The 19,635-nt window shown below is 30.4% G+C and overlaps 1 protein-coding gene and 1 long non-coding RNA gene across 4 annotated transcripts; one reads left to right on the top strand and one right to left on the bottom strand.

Moving 5' to 3' along the window:
- Positions 1 to 7,867: 7,867 nt before the first annotated feature.
- On the top strand, positions 7,868 to 8,853 carry LOC114184837. The gene is made up of 2 exons (XR_003604650.1): positions 7,868 to 7,948; positions 8,112 to 8,853. It is a non-coding gene; the product is annotated as an uncharacterized LOC114184837 (long non-coding RNA).
- Positions 8,854 to 9,684: 831 nt separating this feature from the next.
- Positions 9,685 to 15,909, bottom strand: LOC114183895 (BEL1-like homeodomain protein 9). 3 transcript variants are annotated; one of them, XM_028071069.1, is made up of 7 exons: positions 15,662 to 15,909; positions 15,277 to 15,398; positions 15,080 to 15,165; positions 13,148 to 14,635; positions 10,694 to 11,103; positions 10,523 to 10,583; positions 9,685 to 10,344 (listed from the first exon to the last, which is right to left on the bottom strand). In XM_028071069.1, exons 4-7 carry the CDS (start codon positions 14,525 to 14,527, stop codon positions 9,829 to 9,831), a joined length of 2,367 nt encoding a protein of 788 aa, XP_027926870.1. In that variant the 5' UTR covers positions 14,528 to 14,635; positions 15,080 to 15,165; positions 15,277 to 15,398; positions 15,662 to 15,909; the 3' UTR covers positions 9,685 to 9,828. The 3 variants fall into 3 exon arrangements, with proteins under 3 accessions (XP_027926870.1, XP_027926869.1, XP_027926871.1); XM_028071068.1 differs by having other exon boundaries at positions 15,277 to 15,909; XM_028071070.1 differs by lacking the exons at positions 15,080 to 15,165; positions 15,277 to 15,398.
- Positions 15,910 to 19,635: the final 3,726 nt, after the last annotated feature.

The raw sequence follows: 19,635 nt of genomic DNA, 5'->3' as shown, positions 1-19,635 counted from the left end.
TTTTTTGTGTTTGATTAGTCATGACTCTATCAGTTTTAGCTTTCAACAGGAAAAATATTAAGTCATTTCAACGATAACATTAAGAGAATTACTTTAAAAAAACGACTTAATTATCAAATTTTTATATTAGAATAAATTTAATGATAAAAATTAAAAGATAACACTAGACTGACTAACTTACTTTATTTTTAATGTTATATAAAAAAAAATTAGTGTTTTATGTAGCATTTTCTATATATTTTTTTGGTGTAAGTATTTGAGTTAGGTCTTACCCAGATTTTCTTGGTATTTGATAAACTTCTGTTACCTTTGATTTTGTAAAAACAAGAAGATAGGAGAGGCTCCAATCTTTGGGGTGATATTAGTTTTGATGTTTGTGGCAACAGAGAAGAAGATGAAGAACCAATTTTGTGACCTTCATTGCTGAAATGAAGATGAAGAATGAGAAGTTTTCAAGCATGAAAATGGGTTTCACCTAAGGTGGAATAAGCAGTGTGAAGAATCATCATTATTACATCCCAGGCAGGACTTCAACAACAATGATGGTGGTCACAAAAATGGGATTCATGAGCGACTCATAAAATTTAAGTGTTGTGTTCATATTTGAGACGGATATAAGTTGTTCCTCCTGATCTAGAAATTAAATAGATGAAACTCAGATCATGCTCTTCTATGTTTATATATATATATATATATATATATATATATATATATATATATATATATATATATATATATATATATATATATATATATATTATTGCTGATAAAAAAATATTGGTTTAATCATGCGGAAGTTTCCCATTTTTGTTATAAAATCTCAATTAGGTCCGCAATTTCTAAGTTGTCTCAAATGGATTATATTTTTTGAAAATTTGTTTCAATTTGTTCCTTTTCGTCAGGGTAACTATGTGTCACATGTCAGCTAGTGGTTCTTTTTTTTTAATATTTTTTTACTTTCTTTTTTTGAAAAAACAGTTGACACATGTTAAATTAGGGTTTTGTCTTATGATTTTTTTAATTTTTTAATTTGTTTAAAAAAAACTGTCACGTGTGAAAATATGTTTTGCCACATGTCAATTATTTATGTAAAAAATCTCGATTTGGTCCCTATAATTATTATTTTGTCTCAATTTAGTCTTAATCTTTTGGTAAACTAGAATAATTTCATCCCTTCCAAATTGAGACCAAATTTAACTTTTATATTAATATTATAATAATATTTTTATTATAATAGATATTTTTAAGCAAATTAATTTTATTTAAATTTAAATTTTGCATGGAACTTTATTTAAAAAAAATTGTTTTAATAATTTCTAAATAACTTTATAAATTCAAATGTGAAATTTTAAAATAGTTTTATATAAGTTACAAAATTCAATGCAAAATTTAAATTTAAATAAACTTAATTTAGTTAAAAAATATCTATTATAATAAAAATATAATTATAATATTAATATAAAAGATAAACTTTATTTTAATTTGGAAGGGATAAAATTATACCGACTTAAAAAGAAATTAAGATTAAATTGAAACAAAATAATAAATTAAGGACCAAATCGAGGTTTTTCATATTTTGGATGTGGCTTTTTTAAAAGAAAAATTTTAAATTTTAAAAAATTTAAAAAATCACAAATTGACACGTGACAATTTGTACATGTTAGCTATTTTTTTAAGAAAAAAAAGTAAAAAAATTAAAAAGAAAAAAAAGGATTTATAGGACCCAATTAAAAAAAATTTTCAAAAAATATAACCCAATTGGGATAACTTAGAAATTGAGGACTGACTCGAGGTTTTGTAACCAAAACGGAGACTTTCCGTGTGATTAAACAAAAAATATTCTACAAAAGAGTTATGAGTGTCCTTAAAATCTTGGAATTTAATTTTTACATTTTATTAAATTTTAATTTTCTTATAAACTGATATTCTTAATTGAATTCTTATAAATCTTTTAATTTATTGAGTATTTAACTTTTTATATTTTTAATTAAGTTTTAGTTATTTGATATTTTTTCGTTAATTAATAAACGTGATTAATATATTACTTTATCATCTTGTTTATAACTTATTTTGAGATTTTATAATTAATATAAAAATGATATTGTAAAAATGTAAAATAATAAATAATTTTATTAAAAATGTGTTTAGTAAGATGTCATTATATTCCTTAATTACTTTTACTTTATCCACAGATTGTTAACAGAAGTAACAAAATAATTAATTGAAAAATATAAAATTTTTAATTACAAAGTATAGTAAAATGCTTAATTTATGAAAAATTTATAAATTAATTAAGTTTAAATTTTAGACCGGCATTAATGACTTTTGGTTTAACTAATGGTTGTAAAATATAATTTGTAGAGTGCAATACACTGTATCATTCTATACAATCATTTCACAACAGTTTTTCCTCGTTTTTATCTAATTATTTGATTTATAACTTAATTAAATATCTCAATTTAAAATCTTGTTTATTAAGTCCATTATCATTTAATTGTTCATAAAACTTTGATTATCAATACATTATTTACTAATTTTTTAAATTATATGATAGGTTATTAAAATTATATTTATTATTTTTAAAAATTGTATCAAAAAATGTGATGCGTGGAAAAATTTTAAATTTTGTGTATAAATATAAGAATTAAAAATATATTTAATACATTTAAAAATAACTAAAAACGTAACTGTAAATTAATGAAATGTGATTTACTATAAAACATAATTATTTAAAGAGTAAATAGGGATTACAATAAATAATTTGATATGATGAATAAGTGTAGAGTTTTTTCTTTCTTTCTTTATATGGTTAGTCTTTTAGGTTGGACTTTCTTCCTACGCTTAAATCATAATATTTGGTGTTTTTGATTGGGAGTAGAGATGGCAAATAAATCCGTCCCCATGGGTATTGCCCGAACCCGTCCCCGTTTTGACGGGAATCCCCGCATTGACTGGGTATGGGTATGGGTATGGGGAATCCCCGACTTTTTCAGTTGGGTATGGGGATGGGTATGGGGATGTACATATACCCGCCATAATACCCGTCCCCACCATATCTCCATTCTCGTTTAAATTATTAAAATATTCACAATTAATCAAGTAACCCTTATATATATATATATATATATATATATATATATATATATTATTTTTTATTTCTTTTAATTATTTCACTTGTCATGAAACTCATTCTCATCTCCAATATATTTTTTATCTTATCATAACCTTTATGTAATTATGTTAAAATGACGTATGTTAATAAAAAAAATTATGCCTCACATTTGAATATTTATATTATTTTTTAATATTTTTATTTATTATAAATTTTCCTTTCACATGAGAATGTTTATACTCTCAATTTAAGGTAATATAACAAAAATTCTTTACTTATTATTATTATTAATTTTTGTTTAATTTGAAGAACTCTTTTGTTTCATTAAAATAATTTTCGTTATTTTTCAACCATTAAGTATATATGTTGATATTTGAAAAGTTTTCTTAGTTCTCTAAGATATTTTTCGTCTTATCATACCTTAGTTGTACATTTGATTTCTTTTGTGTGATTTTTTTCGATAGTCTCTCAAATTATTTCTAAAACACACATTTGTTAGTTTTTTAATATTTTTATTTATTTTTTTTATTTTCATCATGTAGAATAATATTTCGATATATTCTATCTAATTATTTTTTATTTTATAACTCATTATTAATCATAATGTAATTTTTTCACTTTAAATTCTGTTTGAAGTGGTTAAAATTATATATATATATATATATATATATATATATATATAATGATATTTAGGAATAGTATATGATAATTCACTACAAGAAAAATATGAAATGGTGACTGATTTAGTTAGTAACCCATATCAGTCACTATTTTTTCGTCATTGGTGGTAGTAGTTGATTTATTGTCTGAATCAATGACTAAATTAGTGACCGATTCAATGATCGAATCGACACTTGATTTAGTGACCAATTTAATTACTGATTTATTTGTAATTTAATGACAAATTTTTTGGTCACTAATGATATTTCTATTTATTTTTAACCACTTCAAACATAATTTAATAATCAGTTCTCTAAGGTTTTTTTCATTTTATCATACCTTAATTATACATTTGATTTCCTTTGTGCGATTTCTTTCGATAGTCTCTCAAATTATTTCTAAAACACACATTTGTTAGTTTTTTAATATTTTTATTTATTGTTTATTTTCATCATGTAGAATAATATTTCAATATATTCTATCTAATTATTTGTTATTTTATAACTCACTATTAATCATACTGTAATTTTTTTCACTTTAATTGTATAAATAACTTTTATTTACTACAATATACAAATTTAATGTAATTTCTATGAATATTTTTTTGTCACTATCCTACATATATTGAAGTTCAAAAGATACAAAATTTATGTCAAAATTTTATTATTATGTTTATTATTTGTTCTATGTGTCATTTTGATCAAGTGATGTACTATAACTTTTATTAGTGTATAAAAAAGAGATTCATTATAATTTAAAAAATTGAAGTAAACAAACATTTAAAATATATTTTAATTTGAATATTTGTTTTCCTTTTATTATTTGTTCTTTGTGTCATTTTGATCAAGTGATATATTATAACTTTTATTAGTGTATAAAAAAAAGATTCATTAGAATTTAAAAAATTGAAGTAAACAAACATTTAAAATATATTTTAATTTGAATATTTGTTTTCCTTTTATATTTTTTTGAAATATTTTTTAATTTTATCAACTAAGTTCATCAATGTTGTAGTTTGCAAATTTAATAAATGTTTTGGTTCACATGAAATTTTATTTGGTATTCTAATATAAAATGTAAACAATTATAATTTATTTTAAGGTATTTGGCATCAAAGAAAATCCTCCTAATATTGAATATTTCATAATATTATGTTTTCTTTACCGTAATTTTTTTTCTTTTATAAAAATTAATATTGAAGTAGTTAGAACACGGGTACGGGTATGGGTACGAGATTATACCCGTTACCCGGTGGGGATGGGGATGGGAAAAAAGTTTGATACCCGTTGGGTTTGGGTATGGAATGGGGATGAAATTTTTATGCGGGGATGGATATGGGATAGCGAAACCCGTCCCCGCCCCGCCCCGTTGCCATCCCTAATTGGGAGTTAAACTGTTGAGAGAAATACCTGTAGATTAAATTAAACTGCAAGAATAAAATGAGCGAATTTGTAAAAAAAAAAAATTGAAAAGAAAAACTTAAAGGAATAATAAAGTTAAGAGTCACACGTTCATTAAGATAATTTACTTAATATAATATTAAGTATAATTCTTTTCTTCTTATTTCGTAGACTAATTTTTTTTAGGTTAAACCATTGTCTTCTTAAGGTATTATGAAACTAAATTAAAAAAGTGATGAAAGAAATATATATAGTTTTATTCTTTAATAGAAGAATAAATTATGTACAAAATATTTAGAATACTCTTATACTCAAATGAACAAAATAACAGATTATTTTATGTTCATATTTAACTATCTTAAACGCATGTATGAAATAATATAGATTATGTCAATATGCAGTTCATCGGTGTTTCACTGTTGCATCAGGAAGCTTTTTAAGTTAGAGTTACACATACGACATCGTATTAATTTGGGTTGACAAACGGATCTTTACTCCGTCATGGTCCAATCCATTTTTAATCTGTCAAAAAGTAGGTAAGTCAGATCGATACACCAAAAGACATAAATTGAAATATTATATTTTAATTTAGTAAAATATATTTTTATTTATTATATCTATAAAATTATTTACAAACTTTCATAAATTTTTTCTTTATATAATTTTACTTTAAACATCTTAATCCCTTAAAACTAATAATGTTACAATCTCTTTATATCTCTTCAAATCCATTTATTCACTGTATTACAAAATTATCGTCCGAAATTTACAAAACCTATTGGAATTTCTTTTATCACCCCCACTGACCAAACAAACTTTAAAAGGCTATAACTTCTTTTGTTAATAAAAATATACCCAAAACGTTCAAAGCAGTATCACCACACTCAAGAAGTGCCTTTCTTTCTTAGTAATGGAACATTTGTTGACTTTTTCTTCGAAAATGGATATGGGAAATATTTAAAACGTATAAATAATTATCAAACTTTTATGACACCACCTTCTATCATCTCCTTCTTCAAAAGATAACATTATTTGTAAAGGAAAGCTCGTTTGCTACCTTGCCAAATTCGACCACTTATTCCATCTTTAAATGAAAACTAAATAAATTTATCACAATCAACTTGTTTTATTTTCCCTAATTTAAATTAATTATCAAATTAAATTAACTACTTTTTACTAAATTGTATACATAAATAATCAACCGAATAGACCCATGTCAAGCTAGTTAGGCCAAGCCCAAGTCAAACTAAGTTAAGTGGAACCTCAATAAAACTATGACAAGTCTAGTCTTGGTCGAACTAAATTTAACTTATCTCAACTCGGGTTGAATCGTACAAGTCCAAGATAGGTTGAGATGGTTAAGACACAAATTAGGTTTAATGCCTAATCCAAATTAAGTCAAGTCAGACAATCCCACATCAAGTTAGCAACTTAGGTCAAGTTGAGATGGTTTAAACCAACGTCTAGCCACATTAGCATAAGCTTAAATCGACTTAAGTCAACCAAATCCTAATCAATTCAAGCTCGTTCAAAGCTTTATCAAAGTTGGTCATCATCAAGTAGTTGGGTCAATTCCATGTTAGGTAGGACCTAAGTTAAATCCTAAGAAAAGTTAAGTTGAAAGTGACCCCAATCCGATGGAGTCAGTTTAGTCAACTTGAGCTAGATCAAGTTGGGCTTAAGCAAGTGAGATTGGGTCGGACGCAAACCATGTTGAATTGAGATTTTTTTTTCTATAGTTCAAGCTAAAAAAGAGTAAGATAAAGCCTATGTCAACTTCGATTGAGTCGAAACAAGTTCATGTTAGATTGATTGGTCCCAACACAAGTTAGATTAGGTCAAGTTGAGTTTAGCGTAAGATAGACTTGGTTGAGATGTGTTGGACTCAAACCAATTAGATTAGGCTGAGTTCACTTCAGGTTAGGTTTTATAATTTTGAGTCTATGTTAAGTTGGATTTAACTAAATCGAGTTTAAGTCCAACAATTTAAATTTTAATCTAAATCTAATTTTGAAAATTGTATAAACTAAATTTAGAATAATTAAAGTTTCTTAAAAAACATTTCAATTTGATTTAGTTAAAATATAACTAAGATTGAATTTTTCATTATTATCGTAATGAATTTTCATTCTAAAATTCCACATTATCCATTGATCTTCTCGTATTTCCATTTCGGAAATAGCTTTTATGCACTACCATTTCTATGAATTGATTCAAGGATGAAAACATTAACTTTTCTTAGTAATTAGCATATTCCAAAATACTAAAAACACTAGCAATAGATATACAAGAACCGGCAAACACGGATATGTATGATGAATATAGTGTAGGCTAAATGATTTGGGTTGAATTCAATTCCATCTTTTCAAACAGGCAATAACTCAAAATGGTATTTTGGTATAGTCTTTTCCCAACACAAAGCAAGTTGCAACCGCTGATATTAATTTTAAAAGAAGAAGGAATTAACGATGCCAAATTTTTTTTTATACCAATCAACACAAGCAGTACCCTTGAATGAGGTGGAATTATCCTATTTTGTCCACATATAAATCGGGACAAAACGCTTCAGCAATTAATAAGATTGAATAACATTTTTAATGGGAATCGCACTTAAACTTGCCTTATTTGGTGACAACACATGCACAACCCCACCATTTTATTATTTCAAGTTGACTTAAACCTCCATTTCATTTGCTCCCTATAAAACCAGCTTCAACACTTTTTTTATTCTCCATGCTAGATCGCAACTTCATCTATTGCATCCAAGTTTTACCTGGTGAGTTTATACATTGCACGCCCTCTGCTTCCTTATTCTCCATCCTAAATGGATCCTCAACTTATTATATCCATATATTATCACTGAGATCAGATTGATAATATTTTCAGAAAAAAATATATTGATAAGTTTACATGATAATAATATCCTTGCTTTTTTCCAGTTGTATATAAAGAAGAGTCCAGAAGGTGAAGGTGACATCACTAGCGTCAGAATGAGGGTTCTGGCAATTGCATTAATGTTGATGGTGGCATGCTGCTGTTTTATGGCTGGGAATAGTTGGAACATAGAGGCCCAAATGCATGGAAAAACCAACCAACTTAGTTACCACAATAATCACCATGGCAAAACCTCTGCCAGAGCCTACTCTCACGTCACTCATGGTAATGATCATCATTACATCCCTCCCAAAGATTTTGTTAAACCTGCGTCTGTCCAATATCATGTCAATGACGATAGTGATAATCACTACACTTCTAATATGGATAATTATGGCAAACCTGGGGGACTAATTAAAACGCATGGTTAATGGCATGCTTCTTCTTCCCTCACAACAACCATCACACATGCAACTTTGTGGAGAGGAATTCATATATATATATATATGGCTGCTGCTAGACATAGATGAAGATCATATATATGTGTAACTTTGTGTTTGTGAGTAATGTTTGATAAATAAATCAGTTACTGCTAGACATGTCTGTGTGTGAAAGTAGATTACGAGAAATTCCTGGCTGTTCCTTTCACAGATACAAGAATTTCTGAGTACTCGTAGAACTGAGTGTGTATCTCAGTACCTGTGTGTTGTGTCCCCTTCGATCAGTGTGTACCTATAAAGGAGTGCAGTAGTAATTATGATCATCGTTTTCTGTTCATAAATAAAGATATTACACGCTTTGTTTGCTTCCCAGTGCTCCTACCATTTCTTACAAAATAAATGCATGTCTTTTCATCGGGACTGTGCTTCTAATAACTAAGATTCTACAATTTAAATTATTTATATATCAATTTATAGTTAGCAGAAGAAAATCCAACTCTCCTAAACAAGGTGTAGAAATTGGAAACAGTTTTTATTTTTGTGACATTATAGGTAAAACTCGAATCAAATTTTTAAGATTACACCAACGCCTGTTTCTATATCCACTAACTGGTTTATTGTCATATTTTCCAGATCAATCACAATGATATTGAATATAAAAGGTTTATATATCAGAAAAATACAGTCAAATATGTCAAGAAAGAGTTGGGAGAACTGGACCCAAATTTTAAGAAAATCTCATTCATAATTATATGATTGAAAAAGTTCATCTAATGATAAATAGTGTGTTACAAAGATAGATGTCTATATAACTATTTTAACCAATTCACAGATATATATACTTGTTCAGCTCTACCAAAACAGATGGTCTAAGGTTTACTCAAGTTTTAGAATCGCTGAGCTGAAAATGAGTTACTCAAACTAATAAAAAAACACAAGATATAATAAAAAGTTTGCTATAGATTTATCCTAATGTGTGTAATAATTAAAACATTAATGCAACCATTACATCTTTATTCACCACTCTTCTTCAAGGGAGGAGGAAATTTTTCCATCATATATTAATACATTTTGATAAATATTACACCTCAGCCTTCTTTCACCACGCTCGTTACCCACATCAAGGTTAATTAAGAACTAACTATAGATAAAGGGACGCAAAAACCAAAACATAACTCCACCTTAAACCCTATCTTCTTTCATTTGGTTGTAATGCCCTTCTTGAACAAACAGCGTGTCTTCAAAAGTTTGAACGTTTGCCACCCAGTTTCAGTTCAGAATTTCGCAGTCCGAAGCAAAGTTGGCGTGAGATTTTCATTATCCCATCACGAAGTTACTACAATCAGCCGACATAGTCACGGATCATGTGGCCTCCAAGGTGATGATGTCGAAGCTGTTCCTCTTGCAATTGTTGTTGGTGTTGTACTCCTTCAACGCCATGTCTAAGACCTAATGTTAGTGACACAGAACCAAGCCCACCAACCTCAAGGCCACCACGTCGATATGGCACAAAACCCATCAATGTACCATCCATATTGTTTGAAGTCATTTGGCATTCCAATTTAGATCTTTTCTCTTGACTCCATTGTTCTTCATTCAACCCTCTTTCCTCAGCATTGCTTGATTCCATTTCCATGCCCTCAAATCGGTTTTCAGGTATTGAATTCATACCAATATTGCTCAAAGGCTTATCCACTCTAGTTTGGCTGGTATCACCGCCTTCAGGGCCAGAAGATGTTCCCTGATCGTGTTTACCACTCTTCTCTCTGGTGCCTGTTGCTTTTGTTTCAAGCATGTGTATTTCCTCAACCATTGGCTTCCATACTCGTACTCGAGCATTTATGAACCAATTTGATACCTACATCAATCAGTTACATACCATTGTTTCAGTAGTAAAATATTAACAGTTTAATTTCCATCAAATAAAGAGCACATTAAACTGCGAACGTGAACATATGTCAATTATTATAAGAATTGAATCAACAGAATAAAAAGGGTAGAGACATAATAATGAATTTGAAGGAAAAGGCCCCCACCTGATTCCGTGATAGACCCGTTTGACTAGCCAGCATGTGTTTATCGGTGTCTGTAGGGTAACTGAAAAGAAATTAAACAGCAAAAAAGCCACAATGTTGAATCCAAATGTCTGTGTGGAATAGAGAAAAGGAGTCACGGAGCAAGAAATAGAGACATAGAGACAAACATACGGATGAAGAAAATGCTCAAATAACCAGGCTTTAAGAATTGCCACTGCACGCTCTGGCAACCCTCTCTGGGGCCTCCACACATGCTGTTGGGGATCAAGAAGATCCGTAGTACCACCTCTGCCAGATTTGTTCTTTAGAAAACTTTGGTCCATGCTGCATCTTATCCTTGCCATAGTAGTGTCAGCTTTACTGCCACTACTGCAAGAGGGTTTTGACACATCCTCTCCCAAGGCTTCGCTCATAAGCTTTAGCTGATCTGAGATAGAATTCTTTAAACATCTGAAGTGTTTTGATACTGACTTCAGAGCCATGGAGATGTAAGGAGTTGCAGAACCAAGACCCGCCACTGACTCGAACGAAGAAATAACCATTTGCATTTGTAGATGGTACTGCTTGCATTGCCTCGTAACCTATAACAGTGGCCCAACGCAACAGTGTCAAAAGGCAACACTTTTCAAAATTATAACTTGCATTACCATCATTGAGATAATCAAATTATTCTGACACTAGCAAGGAACTGTATTACTGTTGCATGCCGAGAAAAGTTACGATGAACCAAAATAACATGATTTTTTTAACATTTACGACTTTATAAAACAATAAACAGTTCTTTTCAAAAAATATTACCAGCATGTTGAAGTACATTACTGAAAATAAGCACGTCAGTTTGACCAAGTTGACAGTAACAAGGTAGGGCATAGCTTTCCATGTACTAAATATTTTCTGATGATGTTTGGAATATAGTACTAGACTTTGTAAGGTGTAGTTTACATGGTTGACCGGTTGACTAACACTATTCTTGCACACATGTGCATCCTATATAGATTTTAAAAATTACCGTGTACTGGAAGCAAATGCATGACAGAATTAGTAACACTGGTGAGTTAGTATGTGCAAAATGAAGAAGAGTGATTGGTGCATTTCCAACTTTTGCTCTGCCTAGGCCTGAAACTACAGTAAATAACTCAACCATTGGTAAAGAACAGTCATCCTACAAAACTTACAGTTCAGAATCTTTGATTCAGTACTTAAAAGTGGTTGCTCAAGAGGGTTTTTTAGGGTAACAAGTATGAAACTGAATTCACAAAGTCATGTTTAAAGATTATGCATTTTTTTTGTAGATAATAAGTACCGAAGATGTCAATATAATTAATCTATGATCACTAGCTACAATCATGATGTTGCCAACATTAACATATCTTTAAAATTAACATACATAGCGAGATTCATGGTGATGCCAATTAAGAAACTAATTATGTTGATACTTGGGATAATTAAATAAACAAGAAAAACATTTGATATACACTTTTCTTTTGAACCAACAATCAATCATTTTTATTGAACGACTTGGAGATTTTTTTCATTTGCAAGCTGAAAATATTCTAACAAAAATTCTTATTTCATAGTTTCGCATATGACAAATATGTCTAAATCTGCTGTCATGTCGTCCTTGGTAGACACAAGAGACTTCACTTCTGTAACATTTTACCAAAGAAACGAAGCATGAGAAAGAAAAGTGTAATAAACATTGAGCACCAATCCGTGATAAGCATAAATAAATTATGGATGAAAGAAATTAGCAGACATCCTAAGGTCTACAACCAAAGGCAAGAACTATAATTTTATTATTCTAAATTAAGTTCAATACAGAATTTGTTTCTTATCCATCGTTCCAGGACAAAAAATATTGGCACTGGCATGACGATTTTTGAAATCTATTTATATATACACGAGTATTGGACCTTATTATCAATTCCATTATTCATCTTTTTCGAATTTTCTGTGTATGGAGAAACCTGCAACTTAAATGTAAAAGGGAGATCAAGCAATGCCGACAAAACAAAGGAACAAGATAAAAGAGACCACACAATGAACAAGAAAGTAACTGAAAACATTTGATTTGACCATGAGGAGGTTAATCTAAAAGCAGTAAATAATTTCTTATCATTACCAACAATCAAGGAGATATTATATTTATATAATGTCATTATGTGATGGGACCTTTATATATTCCTTTCCCTTTGCCTTTGTTTTTCACAAGGGGTGAAACAAACATTACTCCGTTACCCTTCTTAGGATACCGTTTAAGCATTTATGTTTGGGCTATAGAACAAATCACTCTACGATGATAACTTCATAGGTAACAAACATCTCAAGAAGTTCCGACTACCAGAAGCTGCAAAAGTCGAGGCACATAGAAAGCAAATGACAAGTTAAAACGTGAACAGGTTCACCATTTTGTTTTCCCTATATTCTCCCTCAAAAGCGAGGTTTAAACGGATTTTCTCTTAACATTGTAGAAATCAAGGCCTGTTGGTTGCAGCACACGCAGCGAAAAAGCATTTGTCCTTTTCCATATTAACAGTAAGTTGTTTCAAACAGACATTAATGTGCAAAGACAAATACATGGGAAAAGAAAATATAAAACAGGTTATGGAAACAGCGAAAACAAACCTCCTCTTGCATGTACAGCAGTTTTGCTTTCTTCTGTTGATAATCTGGCCGCGAAGAAAGACCAAAGCTACTCCCAACTCCCAAATCAGCACTATTTTCCTTTGAGACATTATACAACATAGTTGATGAAGAACCTGAGTTACTACCTTTTGCAGTAACCCCGGTTTCGTTGACAGTAACAGTATCCGCAGAAGTGGAAGCACTAATTTCCGGAGAAACCCGTTCTGAAACATCATATGATTTCGCAAACTTTGCACCAGATACACAGAAAATCTCATCTAACAACTGTTGGACAGACTTTAAGAACCTTGAACTCTTAAGAATAGTAGCATACCCAGTGAAAGGGCCAAGGGGACCCACACTTCGGTAACTCATGGTACTCTTCGAAGGCATTCCCACCGTGTCTTGGAGTGATTTCGCAGAATCTCTAGAAACAATAGAGGGCTTCATATTCTTCAAACAACGAGGATCATCGGATGTAGACCCTTGCTCATGTTGAGAAACAGAAGGCTTGGGTTGTGCGTTCGATGAAAGTGACAGGGATAAGCTCTGAGGAAGTGAATCACTCGGGATATTATCTATTGCTCGATTTGTCCATCCGAAACGCAACGGATTTGGCTGATTATCATAACTCTGCTGTTGAAGCTCAACTTCAGAACCATTACCCACCCAAATGCTGTGGTCATTTTGTTGCATTAGGGAAGTCATGTCTTGCCTGGTGTGAGCACCGATAGAAGCCGACTTCACAATATCTTGCAAAGCATTTTGATACAGTGGAGAAGGAGGAGGAGGATTATGCAGTCCACCTAATTGCTTTTGAATTTGTCTACCACTGATTTCATCAGATGCATTGCTACACTGTACATCCATTAGTTCGTTGTAAGATGACACATTGTTGAGCTCAGAAGACAAAAAAGAATTGGCATTACTTGGATAATTTACAAACCAATCAGATCCTTGCTGGGGAGCACTGTTCCTCCAATTTCCCAAATTACGAAGTTCGCACTGTTCCTTGTGGGAAGAATGAGTAGCGGGCATGGAATGGGAAAACGAACCATACTGATTCATCATCAGCCTGTTACTCGCTTCAGCTGCATCTATTTCTTGATGATACTCCAAAGCGTTCTTTGGAGCAGACAAAGGGTTCAAAGAAGTGGAGAAGTTAGGCATTTCTGGTGGATAAACAACTTGTTCGTCAAGCATGTTAGCGTTCCTAACATTCCTAACATGAAGAAGATCAAAGTTATTAAACCCCGGATGTAACGATAACGGTTCAAGATTGTTGGGGAATTCGTGCAGAGGTTGAGAACTGTTTTGGATTCTCAATTTTTCGCGCCGAATTTGCTGTGCCACATGAGACTCAGGCCTTAAACTGCTCATTTCCCAACTCACCAAGTTTAACAATCCGATGAGAAAACCTCTTCTCAGTGAAAACCTCTCAGAAGATATCAGTCACTGCAGAAACTCAGCCACTGTAATTGCTATCTCCTGCACGGAAATTCCATATCACCTTATGGGTTAAATTTTGAACAAGAAAAATACAAATTAGTAAGTAGACAACATTTATTACACCCTTACCCTAGTATAACTTCAGAAATTATTATTTTAATATATAAAAAAAAAAAACATTGCACTACAGACACCCAAAGAAAGAGATAAATAAGAGAGAGAGACTGCAGGAGCAACCTTTCACCATAAATAATAATAATAATAGAATACAGAAGGCAAGACAAGACTGTGAGTGAAGTCTGAAGAAACCGATCTAACTTCATAATTTTCTATAATATTCCCACCTTGTACATGTTTCGAATAAAGGTTCTTGTTCTAGTTTCCTTTCTCAATCCTCACTGAAACTTAACTCGTTGCATAAAAATAAAAAAAAAAGAAAAGAAAAAGGTCGAGGGTCGAGAGAGGTAGCTCTTCCTCCCTTACCAGACACCAAAAGTAATAGTTCTCACAAAAAACAGCTCCAATATGATGCTTTTCCACCCACCAAACAGCGCAATATCTAACCCTCTCTGTCGGTAACAAAAACATGGAACGAGAACCACACAATTAGCACTACAAGAACAAAAACAAAACAAAAAACCTAAAAGGTATACGTAAACCACAACGACAACGTTAGACACCTCTTAGTGGCAGGCACAAATAGCGAGTGAATACCCTAGCTGTAGGGCTCCCATGAAATGGATCTGCGCCCTCACACATCCTCAGAGCAAGGTAAAAACTGGTTGAGGCACAGCGGAGACACCTTGAGAGCATTATTGTTGAATATGCAGAAACAAGAAGTAGGAGGTAAGAAACACGGACTACTACTACGTTGTGTGTGTAGGGAAAACGACGCAGAGACATGAAGCGGCGAGAAAGAAAACGACAGAGAAAAAAAAAATCTAGTGTTTGAAATGGAGGAGTCAAGAAAAGAAAGAAAACGTGTAGTTGTTGATTATTGGTTTGGAGAGTTTTGAAAGGGTGAGAAAGGAAAGGACTATAAGGAAGTAGTTAAGGTACTTTCACCTGTGTCATGGCAAGTTGGCGATGATGGAGACGGAACCAGTTAGAATTCAGAAGAGAATGAAAGAAGCTTTCACTACTACCACCCTAGCCACCACCACAATCATTACCATCATGGCCCTTTAGCTTTGAGGTTTAAATTAACGTAAAGTTGCAGTTAAAAGGTTAAAAAATAGTATATAATGCTACGCAAGCATTGGAAAACAGTGACACTTTTCCTCATCCAGTGTTGAAGGAGTGTGGTTGGGGCCCCTACACTTTCATCTTCGGCTCCCTCCTTTTTTGCATATTATGTGTGTTTGTTGGAACTTGGATGCCACGGACTCTTGTATTGTTTGCTTCCTCCAATTCCTTTTTCCTATTTTTATTTCAAGTGCTTGGTTTTGTATGGCATCAATCAATAACACACTTTCAACTATTTCTGAACAACTTTTAATTGTGTGATGTGATGGCATGCTTACAAAAAATTTTTGACATTTTTGTTTCTGTCCATTTTATATCGACAAAAAAAATGTCCATGCTATTTCGAAAAACAAATATATTAAATGAAGATTTATTAGAGGAATTATATGTTTAGTATGAAAATAATTAATCCCATACCTTATTACATAAACTACTTTGGATTCGACCATCCGTATTAATTAGTTATTTTGAGCTAACGTACTTGGTGGGTTCAATTATCATTATCAACAAAAAATATTCAATGACAGTTTTACATTTAAATTTTTGTTCGTATCCCTTTTTTTCCTGTTTATATATATATATATATATATATATATATATATATATATATATATATATATATATATATATATATATATATATATATTCATATATTCATCACATTATTACGTTTGAATTGTTCTCTTTCCTTCGAATAGATTCCAGATAAAACTGTTAACTTTCTAAATTTTTGGCGCCTTGCATGTTTTCATTTTCAGTGCTTATATTTGTTAATTTGTTGAAGATGAATTTATTTCTTTCTGCTGCAGGTAAAAAGTGTTAATATTTTTCTTAAAAAGTTAGAGATCAATTTTTTTGTCATAATTTTTATTATTAATATTAATTATAATTTAAAGTTAATTCATAATAAAAACTATTTATTTATTAATTTAGAGATCAGTTATAATTTTTTAAAATTATTTTAATTATCAATAATTTTTAATTTGTAAATTGATATTTAAATTGATCACATTAATAACTAACTACCTTTTATCATTAAAATTAATTATTATTAAGAATTTTTTTTGTAGTGAAAATTTTCAAAAACAAATGACAACTAAAAACTCGAGTTGTAATGAGAGTCGTGAAAAAAAATAAGTTTTGGTAAATAGATTTTGCTTTCTTTGGATCTTTAGTTCTTTTTTTCTTCTCTTGTTAAATGGGTACTTAAGAAGATATTCTCGTCTGATGATGATTCAATCAAGAGACTATATGTTGAGACAGTGATCAAGATGGATGATATGATATACTAAATAAGAAGGAGAAGAAGAAGGCGACGACACTGACGGTGGCAGCGGCGACATCGACGAAGAAGAAGAAAACGAAAAAAAAATTAAAGAGGGAGGAGGAAGAGGATGAGCAGTGTATGTTATTTACCAACGGATTTTTCTATCAGTAATTACTGACGAATTTTACCGACGAATTTTTTCGTCGGTAATTATCGACAGATTTTTCTATCGATAACTATAGACATATTTTTCCATCAGTGATTATCAACTGAAGATGATTTTCATCAATAAAATTTTACCGACAAAATTTTTACTAACAGATTTTTTTATCGTCGATAATATTTATTTAACAACAGATTTTGACTATTATCGACTGATTTTGACCATTGGTATCAGTTTTTCTTGTAGTGTATATGTATATATGACTTGATCTAAGATAGGTGATCTTGATTTGATTATTTGCATGACTCTTGATAGGCTTCATGTCTTGAGTGACAATATTTAACACACAAACTCACATTAATAAAGGTATCACAATTTTAATATTGTTTAGTCGCATACAAAATTTGAGGTGGTAAGAAGCTAAGGAGACTAAGGGTTAGAGCTGACCTGCTAATTGATATTTTTTGTAATAAATTTGTGTGTCACTCTAATATTAGATTTATTTTTAATTTAATTGAGTCTCAATTTTTGTAAAGAAAACTCGATAATCATTTTTATTAAATTAGTGTTAACATTATCTAAAAGTGTTAAAAATTTAAATTTGTCGCGTGTCAAATTGAATGATTTTCTTTCTTAAATCTCTCTGATTTTGACATATGTTATCTTTAAAATAGAATATGATCCAATTTTGCACACATGACCGATGTAAATTTTTACAAAATTTAACATAAAAAGTGATAGAATATTTTTTTTAAAACCAAAATAAATGAAATATTTAAATATAAAACCAAATTATTAAGTCTTTATTATTATAATTCATCAAAGTGAGTTAAATAAATGATATCTTACGATTAGCTTAATAATTTTCTCACTAATAAAGGATATATTTTGTTTTTATTGTATTTTGATGATGTGTTACAAAGTTTAATGATTCAAATATCAATTTTATTTTTAAACTGATCAAATTTTAAACTAACAATAATCATTAGTTTTTAATTGTTTCATTCTGGTTACACCTTTCCTACCATTCAAATATCAGTAACTATTTTATAGAAAAAGTACTATAGTATCTCTTCAAGCAGGATTATTTATAAAAAGAGGTATTTTCCTGGAAAACAAGTTTGCCAATGTTTTTAGATTTGATTCCACTGGTATGGATCTACCAACATATGTTTTTAACCGTTGAGTAAAAAGGTATACGTTTGATGTTTGGGAAAGGGGTGAAGAATTTGATTAAAGGCAAAGAGGTATTCGTGTGTGACTGAACAGGTGTTTTTTTTTTCTAATTTTGAAATTGATTTTAACTTAAATTTATAAAGATGGTTCGTTGAATTTTTTATTTTTTAAAATAAGGTCTAGTTGTTAGAATGAATGACGATATTAAAGATCAAATAATACTTAACCAAACCGATTTCTTTTTTATGTTTTAGAAAAGTGAAATTGTGTTGTGGGATAGCATTCCTATCAATATGAAAAGTGAAGTTGTTTTAATTCGTCCTTCGTCCCGACGACTTAAGTCTTATATTATAAAAAAAACTTTAACAAATCTATTTTTATAAATTTATGTTAAAATCAATTCCGAAAAAAAAAAAGCCGATTGAACGAGACCGGGTGAAATGGAGATGGACCTTCTATTTTAAATACACATTCATCTATTTTAATATTGGACATTAATTTTCATTCTGTTATTTTATTTTGAAACAATATATTGACTAAAAATGAAGAATAAAAGTCATGAAAAAAAAAGAATTTTAGAAATAGAAATTGAATGATAAATTTGAGTTATATGCGTGGATAAAGATGGTGACAGAAAATGTAAGGTCATTTTTGGCATATTTAATGCGTAGCATTTTGCGGTGAAATGTCCGAATTGAGAATTGGCATAAGCAGTGAAGAGGTTGTTGGAGCACGTGGATGGGTCAGGTTTTGCATATGAGACCGCACTGTCACAAATCTCACCCATAACCCCAACATATAACATCTCTCATTTATTGTGATTCGATGGATACCATATAACCAACCACAATTCACCCTCCAAATTACGCATATATTCATTTCTTCCTATCACTTTATAAGATTTTATGTACACATTAAAAAATAAGTAAATTTCATCGTTTATCATAAAATGATTATGATTTTTGTTATGTGTACTCCATGATAACTATTTGCATAAGGTTTTCTTAAATTTTTTAAATAAATCTAAGCAAAAAATTTCCAAAAGTACCTTAAATATACTTTTTAAGAGATATGTCATGGTTCCCTAGGGTAAACATGCAGCAACTTCATTGATTGGAAGCTAACAATTCTTGGTATGCAGCTGACAAAACCTTCTTACAAGGTCAGTGGTCAACAATAGTGAGTTAG

The sequence above is a fragment of the Vigna unguiculata genome, chromosome 5 (assembly GCF_004118075.2).
Source record: "Vigna unguiculata cultivar IT97K-499-35 chromosome 5, ASM411807v1, whole genome shotgun sequence".
Lineage (NCBI taxonomy): Eukaryota > Viridiplantae > Streptophyta > Magnoliopsida > Fabales > Fabaceae > Vigna > Vigna unguiculata.
This window is presented reverse-complemented; position numbering and strand designations above follow the sequence as displayed.